Source organism: Myiozetetes cayanensis, unplaced genomic scaffold (genome assembly GCF_022539395.1).
Source record: "Myiozetetes cayanensis isolate MyiCay16 unplaced genomic scaffold, myiCay2020 scf46, whole genome shotgun sequence".
NCBI lineage: Eukaryota > Metazoa > Chordata > Aves > Passeriformes > Tyrannidae > Myiozetetes > Myiozetetes cayanensis.
The window spans coordinates 153,123-168,376 of NW_026087698.1; the positions used below are offsets into that span (position 1 = coordinate 153,123).

At 36.5% G+C, this 15,254-nt stretch overlaps 1 protein-coding gene across 1 annotated transcript in view; it reads left to right on the plus strand.

Moving 5' to 3' along the window:
- The window catches only part of CNTNAP4 (contactin associated protein family member 4), a 146,992-nt gene that overhangs the window by 112,156 nt on the left and 19,582 nt on the right, over positions 1-15,254 (plus strand). Inside the window, exons 14-16 of the mRNA XM_050330957.1 lie at positions 862-1,018; positions 3,539-3,666; positions 12,495-12,665. Coding sequence (XP_050186914.1) covers positions 862-1,018; positions 3,539-3,666; positions 12,495-12,665 — 456 coding nt within the window. The remainder of the gene's footprint in view (positions 1-861; positions 1,019-3,538; positions 3,667-12,494; positions 12,666-15,254) is intronic.

A 15,254-nucleotide genomic window follows, 5' to 3' on the forward strand; every position in this document is an offset into this window, starting at 1 on the left:
TCTTTATGCTTCATATCTTTTAGCTATCATCTGTTCTGCAGATATTTATTCTGTTGCTGTGCGTGCTTGGCAATGTCTCTGGGTTTATTCTGCAGTACTGTGACATTAAGGAAACATCCAGTTTTATCACTTTGCTACAAACAGTGCTGACTGGATGCACCACAGAGAGATGTAATAGTCCTGGGAAACCTCACTTGTCCTCACCACATATGTCTCCTTGCGTATGGGAGCACCATTAACATTATTTCTGCTGTCTCTGAGTACATAAAGTCTGAATTTGTTGTCTGTGATAACCACTTTCTTTGGGTGTTTCTAATTAACATCACTATTCAGCTGCTTCACGTTCATCACAGATATGGGTAGTAGTACCCTGTAGTGGGGTGAGACTATTTCTGAGTCTCTCCTCATTCTATTGCTGGTAGTTCCAAGATCTGAAATTGATCTTTACCTGGGAATATAAACTACCCTGATTTCTAGGATGATGGTATCTCCTCTTTCACGGACCATTTTAAAATGAATTATATAAATGGACTGCCTAAGATAAATTATTCCAATATTATGGCTGGCTGAGCTAGGTGCTGTGAGTTCCCTTTTCACCAATGCAAGCAAAAACCTGTGATAATCATTTAATAGATGATAATGAAGAACTAAAATTAATAATTACTTACCAAGGAAAGGTGTTTGTTTTGTTTTGGTTTGTTGTTTTTTTGTTTTTTTTTTTTTCCCTGTAGTCATTTAAAGGTTCTGGATTTGAGCAGGGATTTTTGTCTTGTTAACCTTTGAGAAAATTGTTTGGATGAGAAAACTGAGAGGAGTAGGAGACAAGACTGGACATTGATTTTCTCTAACCTGCTTTTTTAGATGGGATGCCACTGAGCTGGTGGATTGGAAGGACGAATGAAACTCATACTTACTGGGGAGGTTCGTTGCCTGCTGTACAAAAATGTTCTTGTGGATTAGAGGGAAGCTGCATCGATTCCCAGCATCACTGCAACTGTGATGCTGACAGGGATGAATGGTAACTTTTTTTTGCTGTTGTTTATTTTCTTTGTGAAAAGTGAATAAAGAAAATACACAGACCTTAGCACATTTATAAAACTGAGGCAGCTGGAAGTCTAAGCTGCCATAGTGTTGTCTGTTTCTTTGCTATAGAGCATAATTTTTCACAAAATTATTGCCATGTTCATTCACCCGTATTATTGTAATACTTTCATTCTGAATTCTGGGGAAGGTTTAATTTTATGCAGATACTTTCCAGTCTTTTTGTATATTACAGGTTGTATATTAAGACAATAGCTCTGTAGCCCAACATCAGTTAGTTTTAGCATACTGAAAGTAACTAAAGCTAAAATAAAGGGTTCTGGGGAAAAAAAAAAAAACACTTTAATTTTTAGCATATTTTTTAACCTACACTTTTAAGTGTAGACTTTTTACATCTTTTTTTCCATCTACAACTTAGATAATTAAAATTAACACCCTTGTTGTCAGTGAAGCAAAGAACTCATGTGGAAGTCTATTCTAAGGGGATGGAAGGATTTAAGGAATATAGGTCTCCCACTTATGCTGGAAGTTCTCTAATATCACTTATGATCTCATTCAAGTATGTAATGTAAGAGATGAGTTCTTGTTACAATCACATCTGAACCTGATTATTCATTTAAGGGTATTAGATACAACTTTCTCAGCAATAGCTCCAATGCAGTACGGACTTCATGATGCAGAGGCACTTTTCAAATGGAAGTTCTTCTGTTAAAGAAACTTTTAAGCTCTTAAATTTGTGAAGTTCATTAAGCTTATACAAATCAGATTCAGTGAGTAAGTTAATAAAGGCATTTTAAAAAAATGCATCAACATCTGTTTCTTGAAAGTAGAAATATGTAAGGAAGGTACTTAGGAACATCTCCATATGTGCAAAATAAAGCAATAAATAATTTTCTTCTCAAGCTAGATATCCACCTTTCCTTTAAAGGAGCAGCTAGTGAATTTGTTTGAAAAATTCTTGTTCTCTCAATGTGTGCAGGGCACTTGGCAGGCACGAAAATGAAAATACAGCAAAGGTTTACTCATAGAACAATTCTTTACAAGCCTCAAAAGTTTCTGGAGAAAAGAATTTGCATCTGCAGTAGGACTCACAGAGTAATATGTGCAATGCTTGTTTCAGTAAAGTGATAAAAGAAACCCGTGGAAGAGTAAAAATTTCCCTTTATTGTACTGTACAAAAATAAAAGCAGTGATTGATTCCCAACAGGAGAAGTGTTAAAGAATGAGTACATTTTGGAATAGGTGTTCTTATATATCATATATTCTTGCTCAGCTTTTTCACTCATTTGATATATGCTCACATACATAGGTTAATTTATAATGATAACATATTTGTAAATAAAGCAGGTAAGAGGATATGTGCGTGTCTTCACTATGGCCACTTTGAGTAAATTGCTGATGTTGATGAGTGTATTCCATTGAAAATATAACGATCCTGGGTTTATATTTCTATTTGAGTACACCTTTGACATTTTTAAGTGCAAAATTCTCCCAGTGAATTCAGTGTTACAGATTTTATGTGTAAACGCAGTTTTGTTTTGGTACTTGCTAATAATGTTGGATTTGGTTCCCTAGAGACTACTGGTTTGAATCATTTGACTAAAAACTGTTGGCAGGGTCAGAAAACTAGGTAGAAATTATGCTTGTTTGAAATGCATTCTGGGCTTAGAAAACCAGTTACACTCTGTGGTTTTGAAAATATGGTTTCTCTAGTCTATTTTTGTAGTGAAATCTATCTCATTTCATAGATTGGACACAGATTTAAATCTAAAATTTCTTATTTGTGCAGTCAAAATCTTTAAGTCTCTAGAAGTCTAGCGTGAAAAGAAGATTATTTTTTTTTAAGAATCTGGTCCTGAAGATCTAAAAATTGCAAATCCTTTCACTAAGTTGTCAAAGACTTTAAGCAAGGAATAAGGTCTAGGATTACAGGTAATGTCTGTGTGCTCTGAGGGCTAGGTTGAATGTTTTCTTTTCTGTGAGTTTCATATTTGCAGCTTATACTGCTTTTCCCATGCACTCAGCATGACTTTGTACATTTCTGTTGATGTTTTAAACTTTTGTCAGGGTGAAAAAAAAAAAAGAAGAAAAAAACCCCAGTTAGACTTATTGGAAATTGTGTTAAGCCATTAAATAGTCCATAGTGATGATGCAGTCAGTTATAAATATAATATGTCCTCAGCAACTTAAAGTTACTGACATGAGCAAATTTATCAACTTAGGCAGCCAGTTGGGCACCTATTTATGTCAAGAAGACTTTCCTCATGCTTATGCAAACAAGCACAGCCACAACACTGCCCACTTCCCATGCAATTCTTTCAGTCCTGTCAAATGAGCGCAGTGTCCATACCAAAGCATACATTTCTATTCAAACATATATTTATGCAGCCCTTTTAAATTTGGAACGTCTTTCCTTTCCCCCAGCAATGTGTCAGTGATGCCGAAATGTTTATTGGAAACATTTAGGAGAGCTGTGGCTTTCACTTTACCTTTTCAGGACTAATGACACTGGCTTCCTTTCCTACAAGGAGCATCTACCAGTAACTGAAATTGTGATCACAGACACTGACAGACCAAATTCTGAAGCAGCTTACAAACTGGGGCCTTTGCTTTGTCGTGGTGACAGTAAGTAACAAATGCAGAGTTTTTCTAAACAGTGTAGTCTGACTGCAATACAGTTTAAATGTTATTTGCTAGAAAAGCCTAACACAGACTTCTGTAAAAATTTCATCCAGTTTTTTTTGTAATTAGAAAAGGAAATGCCATAATCCAGTGTGAGCCAGGAGAGAATTGCAAAACTGTGTTTTTCGTTGTACACATCAATAGTGAAGACCAAAGTTGTTATTATAGTTTTCAAACAGATATTTTGGTTTTGTGCAATATTAATGAAGTTATGAGTAAAGCATTACATGAAGGTGAATTCATAACTGGTTACCATACCTTGGGAGCACACCCCTCACTGGATACTTCCGTCACAAAACATTATGAATATTTATGCAGCTGGGAAAATCATACTGTGGGAGATTAATCCAGTGTATGCAATAACTATAAGCAAAATTTCAACTCCAAATAAGAATTTCAGATTTATAAATTAACACAATAATTCAGGCTTTACAGCCTGAATACATAAATGTTGTAACTGGAAAAGTATCATGAGTGAAGAAATAATTTAAAGGAAATGTGACGACTGGAGCAAAACTGATACCTTATTAAAGATTTGTGATGATACTTCTGATTTCATCAATTTCCATCTTCATTGGTAAAGAAAACATGTTTGGTTTATGTTCAGTAGTAAACTATTACACAGAATTCTGTGTTTGCTGCTGTAATCAAAAGTTAGGAGAGGAAATTATATAGATCACCCCAAAGAACTCAGTTGAGAGTTGAATAGGCTGTATTTGATACACAGTTATCACAATATTCAGTAAGGCTAATTTCTCTAAATCACATGCTGCTCTGTGAGTTTTCATTACCTTCTCTGTTGTTTCAAATAATTGCAAATAACTATTTTCACTTGTCATGTGATTTTTCCTCCTCCATCATGTGATTCTGTGTTTTTCCTTTGGCCCTTATGAACACTAGGAAATGAGCACCAGTTGAAAAGTACCACGTGTGGGTGTTCCACAAGTGCTGGACAGAGGGGAATAACCACCTCCCTCGATGGACTGGCCACACTCACACAGCCTGTGGTGCAGCAGGCCTACCCTGTGGCCAGGGAGACTGAAGCCAGGGACAAGGACAGCGACAAAAGAAAACCATTCAGAGCTTGTGTAGCACTAATGGGTTGGGGGAATTTGAGTTCCGCTACTCAGCAAGTTCCCGGCTGCTATTAATTACATAACCTGACCTCAAACATGACAAACCTTTAAACAGGGAAGTCAGCTATCTCCCCCAGAGTAATCACTAAAGCCCACAGACAGTTCTGACACCCATTGACCTCCCTGACTTCATTTGATGTTTGCTTAGTCTGAGTGATTGAATTGCTGCGAGATTTCATACCGATGATGAGCGATCACAGTGCTTCTAGACAAGCTGTGATGGAGAATCCTTAAGTGTCACGAGAACAAGCACGAGAAGGCAGAGTCTGCATGTCAGAGAGACATTTTTGTAATGTCAGACAACATTAAAGGATTTGACTCCAAAAAGAAGGATTTTTTAGCTGAAATAAGCCCAGTGAAAAGCCTTCAGAATATTATAATTAATGGTAATGCAGCAAATATCTTGAAAAAGAGGAATGATTTTGATTATTTAGCAACTGCAGTAATAATGCAACTTTTCTGCGATTACATCATAAAGATGGTAAGAGGTGATGTATTTAGGGAGGTAAGGACTAAAACTGAGAAAACACCACAGAATTTCTGAAGGAAAAGCAAATTTGAAATCATAGGATTTTGACATAAAAACAAAGTGCAATCTGCTGAGAAGAATTACATGAGTATATACAGTAAAATATATAAATACAAGTTTTCATATAATTTGTTACATATTATGTCACTTGTCTCTTTTATAATATATAATATATAACACATAATATATTAATCATTCTATGAAATGATCATACTCTATAAATATTTAATAGTATGATATAGAATATAGTCCAGAGAAGGGCAATGAAGCTGGTGAAAGGTCTAGAGGGTGAGTTCCCACGAGGAGAGACTGAGGGAGCTGGGGTTGTTGAGCCTGGAGAAGAGGAGGCTCAGGGGAGACCTCAGCACTCTTTGAAACTCCTGACAGGAGGGGGGAGCCAGGTGGGGGTTTTTCTCTTCTTCCAGGTGACTTCTTCTTCCAGGCAAACAGTGACAGGGCAAGAGAAAACAACCTCAAACTGCACCAGGGGAGTTTCAGGGGGGACATTTCTTCACAGAAAGGGTTGTTGGAAAGGGCTGCCCAGGGAGGCTGTGGAGTCACCATCCCTGGAGGTGTTTAAGGGAACACTGGATGTGGCATCAGTGCCATGGTCTGGTTGACAGGGTGGTCTCCAGTCAAAGGTTGAACTCAATGATCTCAGAGATCTTTTCCAGCCTGGTTGATTCTGTGATATGTCACACATAAGAGATTATATATATGTAACATTTATACTGTGTTAAAATATATTAATGTATTTCCTCCTATGTAATGTAATTATGCATTGAATATTGCAATAAATACACTGAGTGTATGATTTACTAGATTTTTTCCCAATGGTCTTTGTGTATCAGCAGTAGATTTTATAATGAACATATTCTTTAATGTTCAGTTTTATAGTAAATATAAAAAGCTATGACTTGCAGTAGTTTCTGAGTTCTACATGTTAAATATAGAACTAGACAAAACTGATGAAGTAAGTCTAAAGTCTCTTTCCAGACCAGTCCTTCTAGCAGCAATTTGAAGTTGCAGGATGAAAGCCGATCATTTTTAACATTTTTTTCCCCTAATTTGAGGTTGCTGACACCCCTGAGGGTCTAATTAAACGTACTTTTAATCACATTTACCTTTGGATAAGTGAAGAATGCAAAAAAGGTCTTGTAGCAAATACTTATGTTTCAGAAGTGTTGTCAAGCAAGGTGGAATAGATATTCTTGGATTCACAGTGTGATTTGAGTACTCACCACAATGATTATTCCTTATTTTTGCTTATGTCACTCTCTTAAAATGTACAATTGTACTTCACAGGGGAAATCCTTTATTGAACAGGTTTTTTTCCTATCTGACAGACATAAATTCTTCAGAATCACTGACTAGCAAAGCGTGTAAAAACATAGGGGAGAAGGTTAAATGACTCAAAACTAAAAGATCACAAATTCCCATTTTAACAATAATCTATTTCTTGCAGGACATTTACTTAGACAATTGTCCTAAAACGTGCACTCCCCTGACTAGCACTCCCCTGACTAAGTTTCCAAGTTAGAGTTACTTATTTAGGCACTTCTGAAAAGTCATGAGTCATAACTTGAATGCAGTCCAGCAGAAGTTGCCCTAATTGTCATTGCACATTTCTTATTTTCATTGTTTTATTTAACATTCCATTACTGCATCTGGCTCCTTTGTTTTAGGTTTTACACATTGATCTCTTCAATTCATTATGCTACATATGGACAGAAAAACAAGCCATATTTGGCACAGCAAGGCAGGAAAGGGTAGCCTTCTATGAGAAAAATAGCAAGAGCAATACAAATATAGTTTATCTTATAAAGTTATAAAAATGACATTCAGATATTAATGATTTTTTCCTCAACATTTGTGATAACATCAGCAAACTGTATTTGTAGCATGCTAATGTTAAATGAAAGTAGTAAGGATATTTTAGAGGAATATGGCCTCGTCAGTAGGATTTGGTGGCACCACACAGATGAGTAACACTCTTGCAATTCTGTCACCTTTTAAATAAGTTACTGATTCATTAGGGAGTCATTTCTGTAATCCCTTTTCTGCTGTACAATACAATATGTTTAATAAATTACGTGGCAGGACTGCTGGTATCAGACTGAAAAATATATCTAAATATGATGGATGATTCACATTAGTGTATATCAACTGAACAAGGTAATGAAAAAGTTTTTGAAGCACCTGAGGATGAAAGAAGCCTTTGGTGCATTAAGAGATAGAAATTCTCTGGTCTTCATGAAAAAAAGGAAAGAGTTGTCTCCATTATTTCTGTCATTTTTCAAGAAAAAGCCAGATGTTGGTTAAATTCTAATAGAGTTAGTTAGCATGATTAGACATTTAAAAAAAACAACTTCTGTGTTGGGTGTTTTTGGTTCTTGTTGCTGTTTCCATTACAAGAACTGAGTGGACATAGTCTGATTTATTGCTACAAATTTCCAGTATCAGGACATACAAATAAACCCAAAACACTGAAGGAAAGCTGATGGGCCAAAATTATATGTACTAAATGGGTAGTTATACTCTGTTAGCATCAGACTGATTCTTGTGCCCAAAATAAAATAGGTGATGTGGATCTGAATAAATAAGGATAGTACAATGCAGTGTAAAGATAATGTATTGTTCAGCATGCATTTATATTAAATAAAGATAAAGGCAATACTGGTGAGGTGAGACTCATAGACTCCAGTAAAGTCTGGATGGAGTATCTGATACCTGATTGAATTGAAAAAATAAAGGAAATGTAGAAATTCAACTGCAAAACGACAGCATAAGGATGTAAATGCAAGCAGATAATCCATTCAACGTGAGTTTTCAGTGTGGCATTTAAATGAAAAAATAAAGCAAATAATGTGAGCTTTGCATATAATAACAACTAACTGTATTAACCAGTCATAAGTGATATTGTAGTTAAAGCAACACAGTAGGTTTCTAAGTTAAGAAAAAAATCTATTTCATCTCTCTGCAGTAGACTGAGAAATCAGGGCATGCCTTTGACTGTTAATAGCAGAAGTATTCATTTCTTCCTCTTATTTAGCTTTCCATTATTAGTTGTTATTAGTTTATATATGTCCTAACGTCAGTCTAATCAACATTATTTTGATCCTCTTTGCAGCTTCCTGCATAATCAAGTCTCTGATTACAATTTTGCAATATATAAAGAGAATGTGAGGTTAAAGAAGTTGAGATACCTGTTTTTAGTGAAAGCCTCTTAATCTCTTCGTTGAGCTTGGACAAAATCTGAGGTGATATGTTCACCTTAAATGGAGTTTTGTGGAGGAAGAAATTGCAAATAATGTTCTTGAAAGGAGGAGATAAAATCAGAAAATTATCCAGTGGTTGGGATTCTAAACTAGGCCAATGGACAGAGTGTGTGTGAAAATATATATATATATATTCACAAATTGATAGTAAGGACATTTGTGCCTTTTCTGCAAATAACAGTTTTTAATTTAATTGAGTACTTTTTCCTAGAATAAATGCTCTTCTTCAAACAAGAATTGATTCAGGGAGTTTATACAATCCGTGACATATCAGAGGTTGAACTTAATTGCAGTCCTCCCTTCTGGTCTTTTAATCTATGGATCTTACAATAAGCTGCAGTGGAGCTGGAAGTGGTTATACAGATGGGTCAGTTAATTTCACAAACTCTCAGAGGTAAACACTTGCCAGCTGGTCAGAAGTCAGGAGGAAACCTTTAGAAGAAGCAATTTTTTGCACCCTTCTCAGTAATTTTGGCCTCCTCTCTACTGTGCTGGACGAAGGGAAATTTTTGTTTGGCAAATATGAAAAGAAATAGATGTAACCAAAGCATGTAATACATGATGATGATGACTTTCCTGCTTGGTTCTGTGCGGGAATAAAGCAAAGCACTCCCTTACATTTCCACACACACAACAAAACAGTGCCAAATGCAAACAAAAAAAGCAGACAAAAACCTCATTATAATTCAAATAATGAATGATCACATAATTTAAAGGTCAATTTAAGAGACCAGATGGGGAGGAAGGAACCAAAGTCAATGTGGAAAATCCCAATCATCTACTGGTGGTTTAACTAAGATTAGATAATCCAGTAATGTAGATAGAATAAACTAGTAGGATCTGCAATGAACACCTTTTCTACAGCAGTAAGCTTCTTTATTATTGTTACTGTGCACATATCTGATCACAGTGACATTCCAGTGAAATTCAAAGGTCCTGACGATGCACCAGGGGCCAGGAGCTGACTCTCAGAGGAAAGAGCACACTCTGCTGGAAGCTCTCTGGGTACCTTTCAAGTGTTCCACAAAATCCCTCTAAGAAGGAGAATATGGGAAAGATGCAAGGCATGCTAAATGTCACCTCCACAAAGCCTACAGCTGCTCTGAGAACACAGCTGGCATCTCCAGATGAACAGCAGCGTGCCTTAGCTCTGTCAGTACGAGATGGGAGGTAATTTGTGTCATGCCACTTAGAGCTTTTCTCTGTTTGGAGGAGATGAAAACCTATCAGAAAAAAAAAAAAAAAAAAGCTGTGTACAAAAAGTATTGTTTGGGCCACAAGATCTTTATTTTCTCACCTCAACAGTCCCTACCCCTCCTGGAACTTTGAGAGATGCTTGTGTTGTAGCATTAAAATGCCTAATTTATCTGTCGTCTTCTTGTTTGCCCCTTTTTCTCTTTGTGGTTTCAAGTCAGTAAGATGAGGATATATATGCTAAAAAATGAAATAATTTTTTTCAAAATAGATATGCTGATGTATCATGTACAGCAAACAGGATCTTCTTTTTTTACTCATAGGAAGACTGCAGTCTTACTGCTTGGATAAAATGCTAAATGTTGTTGATTTCCTAACCTCATGTTGTTTGGCAGTTCCAGAAAACTAAATACAAGACTGAGCCAGGTACCGTAAAGAGAAGAGATTCTTTTCCCAATTTGCTGATTTACAACCCCAAAATGCTGATTTACAACAGCATAAGACACTTTTTGGTATAATTTTCCTAGGTCTATATTAAACCCACAGTAAATTAAGTGAGGGAAAATAAAACTTCCTACTCCTGTCCTCCCCCAAGGACTCCATTCTGGTTTACAGAGATCACTCAAATGCTTCATTGAAGCTAACTGTATCATTCCTTTACTGGACTGTTACAACCACCATTATCTTTCTTCTAATTGCCAACAACGTTGTACCAGTTTTGTACAAATCACTGGTATTAAACTTCCTATTGTGTTTGAATTACTGACAAGCGCCAGCCCATTATTTTTAAATGGCTCTGAATACTCCAGTCACAACTGTGGTGGAGTTTGCTCTGCTGGAGCCTTGACCCCAAACAGCTGAGGAAAACAGCGGCTTAAAACTGGTGCCAGCACGTAAGGTTGCTGCCTTTGGCTGGCAGCGCTTTTCAGAGGGTAATAACTTCAAGGAGCCTGCCAGGCAGCGCAGGAGAGCGAGGTGCAAAGCTGAGCTCTCCCCTCCCAGCCTGAGCCATCTGCTCACAGCCACCTTTCCGCGCAGAAGTCGTCCCGGTGGCTGCTTTAACTTGTGAGAGCTGGCAGGAAAGTCACAGCGAGCACTTGCCAGATCTCTTGTGAAAATCCTGCCGTGCATCCAGACCCTCACTGAGACTGCAATATTCTGGAGGAGTGAGGGAATGGGCTGTGATATCACTTCACCGGGCTGTGGACTAGACCCCCGTGTACACCGTGTCACAGCATTTGGTTTTGCGGAGAAATGAGAAACTTTCAACCTTTTCGGCTTTTTCTTCCCCTTCCCGCCCTAAAAACTGAGTGTGGTTGTGGTAAAAATTATGGTTTTCTGTAACATTTAGACCCAGATCACAACGTTACCAAGAGAATGTGCAACAGCCTTGACCAATTCAGCAGGGTGGTGTCGAGTGACACATTTGATCTCAAAAGTAATATGCCTTAATATATATATATATACATCTGTAAGAATTCAGGAAGAATAACAAACTACTGCTAGCTGAACACCTTCAATAAAGATTATGTAATTATTAGAGGAGGGTGTTTTAGAGAATTTACATAAACTTTTTAATAATAAAAAAATCTAGGAAATTATGATTGAATGCCAGCATGAAGATAAATCAAAACGGAAAAATATCTATGCTTGATCTTGCAACTTTTTTTTGATTAAAACTGACTTAATCATGTAAGTAAGAATGTGTATGGGTTTCTAAATTGCGGTCAACTAAGGAAGAAGATACCTTTGTAATTTTTTTAATTACCTTCTACAGTAATTACTAGGATATGTGTCCTACATTCTTTGTGATATCTGGTAAAACTTCACTGGACTACAGTGATAATATCACTCTTGTCTTGTTATGTGAGAAAATATGCATAAAAAATCTCCTTGTTTTCATATATCCTGGCTAATCACAGAATTGTCAAGGAAAAGACCTTCGAGTTCATCAAGTCCAGCTGTGATGTTCACCATCAGGTTCACAATTAAGCTATGGCCTCAGGTGCCATATCCCCACACTTTCTGAAGACTTCCATGCGTGGTGACTCCACCACTTTCCTGGGAAATCTGTTCCAAGGCTTTACAACCCTTTCAGTGAAAAAAATTTTTGCAGTCTATAATCTAAGATTGAGGCCATTTCCTCTCACCCTGTCACTTGTTACCTGGGAGAAGAGACTGAAAACTACCTCACTACAAACCACTTTCAGATAGCTGTAGAGGGTGATAAGGTCTCCCCCGAGCCTTCTTTTCTCCAGGCCAGACAACCCCAACTCCTCAGCTGCTACTCTTGCAATGCAAGATAGTACTACATTCAAATCTGCAGTATTTGCTTACTTTGTGGAAGGATACATCAGACCATAACCAGACTTCCTAGCTGAGATGTGATTTCTTTTGTTTCCTACTAATTGGTTTTTGGCTGCCTGAACTGAGCACCTTTACTCTAATTTTTCTGTTTCCAAGTACCCCTGTTTGTTTTATAGAGTAACCAGGAAGCTTCTGTGGATATCAGACTCTCTTAACACTGCAGCCCCATCTTAGACCTGGGCACTTTCCTTTGTTTGTTGGTTATAAAATTTATACTGGCAATGTTAGATAACACCATATCCATCAATCTTTCATTTTGACAACCAGGAACATTTTGGAATTCAGCTTCCTTCAACACAGAGACATCCTACCTGCATTTCCCCACCTTCCACGGAGAGCTCAGTGCAGATGTCTCATTTTTCTTTAAAACTACTGCTTCCTCAGGAGTGTTTTTAGAGAACCTGGGAATTCAAGACTTCATAAGGATAGAGTTATACTGTAAGTAACATGACTGCTGGTGAATGTTGTTGTTGTTATTATTATAATTGCTTTCATTTCAATTAAATTAGAAATTATTTATTTTGAAACTGTTCTCTGGCTTTATGACTTCTACTGCTACTACCAGATCTTCATCATTATGCAAAAAATTCCAGTGCTGACAGTGTAATTCAAGTACCCAACCAAAGACATTTTCTGTCCCAGAGGTTTCTTAGTCTAAGGGCACAGCAATCAGCCCCTGAGTGCTCTGACTGCTCCTGCTTCCCACATTCACTGCATCCCTGCCACCAAATTCTCTCCCACCAAATTTTCAAGCCAGGCATTGCATGTGGTTGCTGGAGGATTTACTTGGCCACAGTGTGTGACTCAGACCTTCTGTGGCACAGTATCCCAATCTAGTCACACTTTCTGATTATTTTCTTTTTTTTTTTTTTTTTTAATTTTATTTGTACATACCGAAATCCTTATACTTCCACTTACAAGTAAATTTTTGTGGCATGAGAAAGTCAAATATCCCACTGAATCCAGTAAGACGATCAACGTGCAATGAAACCTTTATCTAAGTTGACTGAATATTTTAGTTTTATTTAAAAGGCAGAATATTTAAAAGGTTGAAGCACTGTTTCATAAAGCTTTGGATTAATTTGAAATGCACCATTAGTTGAAAAGTCTTATGTTTGCCAGGTCACTCTGAGAGTTCTTTAGACAGTTCCTCAATTTTTTACATATCCATTTTGTTATCAGATTCAAGTATTTTCCAGAGAAGAGTAAAAATAAATACATAAGTTATATTGCAAAAATACTACTATAGAAACTTTAATATTTTTTCATCAAAAAGTAAAATCTTCTGCTTGCTTGGCTTTTTATCCACGTTAATGTCTTATGTTAATGAAACAAACAGGGAAACACCTACTGTGTTCTTCTCTTGGTAGTACATTTACAGAATATTGTGTAATGTTTGATCCACTTATTTTGCATTATCTCAAATGATAGTGCTATATTTTAAACTACCCTGTTTTCAACATTGTTTTTGTCGTGTTTACCAAGAGTATGAACTGCCTTCTGTTAAAGTTCCATGAACAGTTTAAAGGAGATCAGCATTATCATCTCAGCTCCATGTAATACAGAAAACGGGCTGGGTCAGCACTTCAGTGGAGGCTCTCTGAAGCAATGATGATGTTCTTGTCTGACAAATGATTTTCCATTTTCAAAATAAACACTTAAATCATGGAGGCATTAAAGGAAGGCTCATGAGAACTAAATTTATTCAGACATTTGGCTAAAGACCGTACGTCTTTCTTCAGAATAATATTATAATAATATGGACAACTCATGTCACTTGTCCCATCCGTGCATAAGCATCCAAACTGCTGTATAATTATGGGTATTATATGACTTGTGAGTAGTGAGGCATGACAGCAAGCAAAGGGCTGAAATGATCTATATTTTCAACATTTATAAAGCAAAGTTATCTCATTGTACAGCATGTAGAGATACTCCTTCACTTCCATAAACACACTAATTTGTTGAGTAGACATGCCATAGCTAACTGATAGGTAGAATTGTTTGTGCTGGAGCCAGAATTATCTGTTTTTTACTGAGGGAAATATCAATCAGAAATGAGTAATATACATTTCCATCACAAGTCCCTTTCTCAAAAAATAATAAAAAAAATAACATTGAACATTACATATTGTATAGGATCATTTAGATTTCATCATCATGTACTCCTTTATAACAGATGTGAATGCAAATTACAAACCTATAGTCATTGTTGCATTAATAAATTAATGTCCTTCATTTGTGTAACAATAAGTAACAATAATGTAAATATCAGGTGTCACTGTTTGAGACGATGATGTAATAAAACGTTTAAAACTCATTCTGCCATTAACATTTGACATTCAGTACCTAGGAACACTTTTCTTAACCTTTTATTGATCTCAAACTTTGTATCTAATTCTTTTATTTATGAAGCAAGGATCTTTAGAATTTGAAGCCTAACTTTGCAAACAAAAAAAGGGTCAGAACAAGAATCTTAATAGGAAATGTGAAGCTTAGTGATGTTTATTTGGTTTTTTGAAGTCAAAAACACTGCAGTGTGTCTGTGTACATATTCTAGAACACTGTTGTAAGAATGGAGGTGGCATCTTAACTGTATCTTAAAACAGAGAGTAAGAGAATTGTCTCGAAGATGATACTTGATCTCTTTTTTTTTTTTGACTTTTCACTGAATTATAAAAAGCTGTTTTTTCCTGATTTCCTGTAATCTTCTGCAGAAGAAGTGGTATTGAAAGCAACAAGGCCAATTCAGTTCTGAACAGTATGCTCTATGAAATACTTATACGACCACAGTTTACATGCTCTAGACAAAGGTCTGAGTACTTTGCACTGAATGCTTAGTGAGGGTTAATTTCCAATCAGTTAAACAGAAATTTAAAGTAGGGTTGGGAACACTGGTGTATTGATTTTCTTGGGCTTCTGCAGTTGCTTTGGAAATAGTTCAGAAGAGTCCAATATGCAGCTGCTGATGGCCTTTGTCTGCCCAAAGTAGCAACCTTTTGTCCAGGATGGGTGCAATTCTGTTGT